The sequence below is a fragment of the Grammomys surdaster genome, unplaced genomic scaffold (assembly GCF_004785775.1).
Source record: "Grammomys surdaster isolate TR1022 unplaced genomic scaffold, NIH_TR_1.0 148, whole genome shotgun sequence".
Classification (NCBI taxonomy): Eukaryota; Metazoa; Chordata; class Mammalia; order Rodentia; family Muridae; genus Grammomys; species Grammomys surdaster.
In genome coordinates, this window is record NW_021604606.1 from 2,668,596 (window position 1) to 2,671,270 (window position 2,675).

General features: G+C 45.5%; 1 protein-coding gene across 1 annotated transcript; it reads left to right on the plus strand.

The window, feature by feature from the left end:
• Positions 1 to 252: 252 nt before the first annotated feature.
• On the plus strand, positions 253 to 2,450 carry LOC114619194 (targeting protein for Xklp2-like). The gene is given in 4 exon segments (XM_028765055.1): positions 253 to 723; positions 725 to 805; positions 808 to 1,789; positions 1,792 to 2,450. Coding segments are annotated over 4 exon segments (2,193 nt in total).
• The last annotated feature ends 225 nt before the right edge of the window (positions 2,451 to 2,675 follow it).

A 2,675-nucleotide genomic window follows, 5' to 3' on the forward strand; every position in this document is an offset into this window, starting at 1 on the left:
GGACCGGAGCGGTTGTGAGGCGCTGGACTCTTAAGAGTTGTTGTGAACTGAAGCCGGGAAAGTAATGTGAAGGTTCTTCATGAGAAGTGTCTGCCAGACTACAAGAATTTAAGAGGCTTGAGAACTTGATTTTGGCTTTGAGGCGGCGAGCTTGTAATAGGTAGACTCCAGAGACAAATTTACTATAGGTCAGAGTAGAGTATTAGAGTAGACTCCTGGAAAAAGCTTGTTCTTCTACACTGAGTAGGGGCAATGTCACAAGTCCAGACCACTTACTCTTTCAATCCCCCCACTGACTTTATCAATTTTTCATCTTTGGATGCTGAAGAAGATACTGAAAATGTAGACTCATGGTTTGATGAGAAGGCCAATTTGGAGAACAAGTTTCTTTGGCAGAGTGGAATAGGAGAACCTCTTCAGGGGAAGACTTTGAGAAAAGCCAAACTTCAACAAGGCTGTGTCACACCCTTGAAATCAGTTGACAACACTTACTACAAAGAGATAGAAAAGGAAAATCTTCAGAAACAATCTATTCCATCAAATTATTGTCCTTCCCTGAATGCTAAGAGAGAAATATCAGGAAATACTCCTGTCCAGCCTCAGAGAAGATCTGTTAGACTCTCTGCTCAGAAGGATTTGGAGCAGAAAGAAAAAAACCATGTTGCCTCTGTTGAAATGAGAGCCAAGAGATGCACTGCTCCTGCCGCTGACTGCCCCCCCCAACAAAAGAATGAAAGTTTCTCATAAAAAGAAACCGAAGGAAGAGGAGGAAGGCAGTGTTTCAGCTACTTCAAGAAAGGATGAAAGAGAGAAACCCTGGAGAAAGCCAAGGGCAAACACACTGTGCCTGGTGTGCCACCTGCAAGGGAGAAGGTTCTAAAGAGTACTGAAGAGCAGGAGATAAAGAAAAGGCTGAGAATGCAGCAGGAAGTGGTGGAGATGCAGAGGAAGAACGAAGAGTTCAAGAAGCTTGCTCTCGCAGGGCTAGGGCAACCTGTGAAAAAATCCACGAGTCAGGTTACCAAAACAGTTGACTTCCACTTCCTCACAGATGAGCGAGTCAAACAGCATCCCAAGAACCAGGAAGAGTATAAGGAAGTGAACTTCATATCTGAACTTCGGAAACATCCTTCCACTCCTACCCGAGGAACCAGAGGATGTACTATCATTAAGCCTTTCAATCTGTCCAAAGGAAAGAAAAGAACATTTGACGAAGCAGCTTCTATATATGTGCCCATTGCACAGCAGGTTGAAGCGTTCTACAAACGAACCCCTAATAGATACCATCTGAGGAACAAGAAGGATGAGAGCTTGTTACCCTCCAAACCTGTGAACAAGATTGCACGAGACCCCCAGACCCCCATACTGCAGACCAAATATCGTGCAAGTGTTGTGACCTGCAAAAGTGCTTCTGAGCAGGAGGCCGAGGAGCTTGAGAAGCTGCAACAATACAAATTCAAAGCACGGCAACTTGATCCCAGAATTTTTGAAGGTGGCCCCATCTTGCCCAAGAGACCGCCAGTTAAGCCTCCTACTCAGCCTGTTGGCTTTGATCTGGAAATTGAGAAACGAATTCATGAGCGAGAGTCAAGGAAAAAAACAGAAGATGAACAATTTGAATTTCATTCCAGACCTTGCCCTACTAAGATCTTGGAAGATGTTGTGGGTGTTCCTGAAAAGAAGGTAATCCCAGCCACTGTTCCTAAGTCACCAGTTTTTGCATTGAAGAACAGGATCCAAGTGCCCATCAAAGAAGATGAGGAAGAGGAAAAACCAGCAGTGATCAAAGCCTTTATGGCGTGCCTTATAAGCCCCACATCCCAGAGGCAAGAAGTGTGGAGCTGTGCCCTTTCTCCTTTGATACCCGGGACAAAGAACGCCAGTTGCAGAAGGAGAAAAAAATAAAAGAAATGCAGAAAGGGGAGGTGCCCAAGTTCAAGGCACTTCCTGTGCCCTATTTTGACACTGTTAACCTGCCAGAGAAAAAGGTAAAGAATGTGACTCAAGCTGAACCTTTCTCCCTGGAGACAGACAAGAGAGGTGCCTACAAGGCCGAGATATGGAAGCACCAGCTGGAGGAAGAACAGAAGCAGCAGAGGGAAGCAGCTTGCTTCAAGGCTTGTCCAAACACCTTCATCTTCCAAGAGCCCTTTGTTCCCAAGAAAGAGAAAAAATCAGTTGCTGTTCAGGAACCTTTTCAGCTGGCTACAGAGAAGAGAGCCAAAGAGCGGCAGGAGCTGGAGAAGAAAATGGAGGCCTGGAAACTGCAGCAGTTGGAGGAAATCAGGCAGCAGGAAGAGGAGCAGCAGAAGGAGGAGCTAGCTAGGCTCCGGAAAGAACTGGTGCACAAGGCAAATCCAATACACAAGTACTCTACAGTGGAGGTGAAATCCAGTGAGCTGCCTCTGACTGTGCCGGTGTCTCCTAAATTCTCCACTCAGTTCCAGTAGAAGCTGCATCACTTCCCAGGCATGGAGGACATGTCTTCAGACTCACCCACCATGATGGAAACATACCTGACAACTATGGAAGCCAGGTGTTTTGAAGATCACTTTACACAGAAACTTTGAAGCTAATGAGATACCACTCATTTAGACTTTAATCAGATTTCTTGTAGTTATTTCCTTCAGACATTAGTTGGCGCTTTCCTGTTGGTCTTAACTCTGGCTAGAATT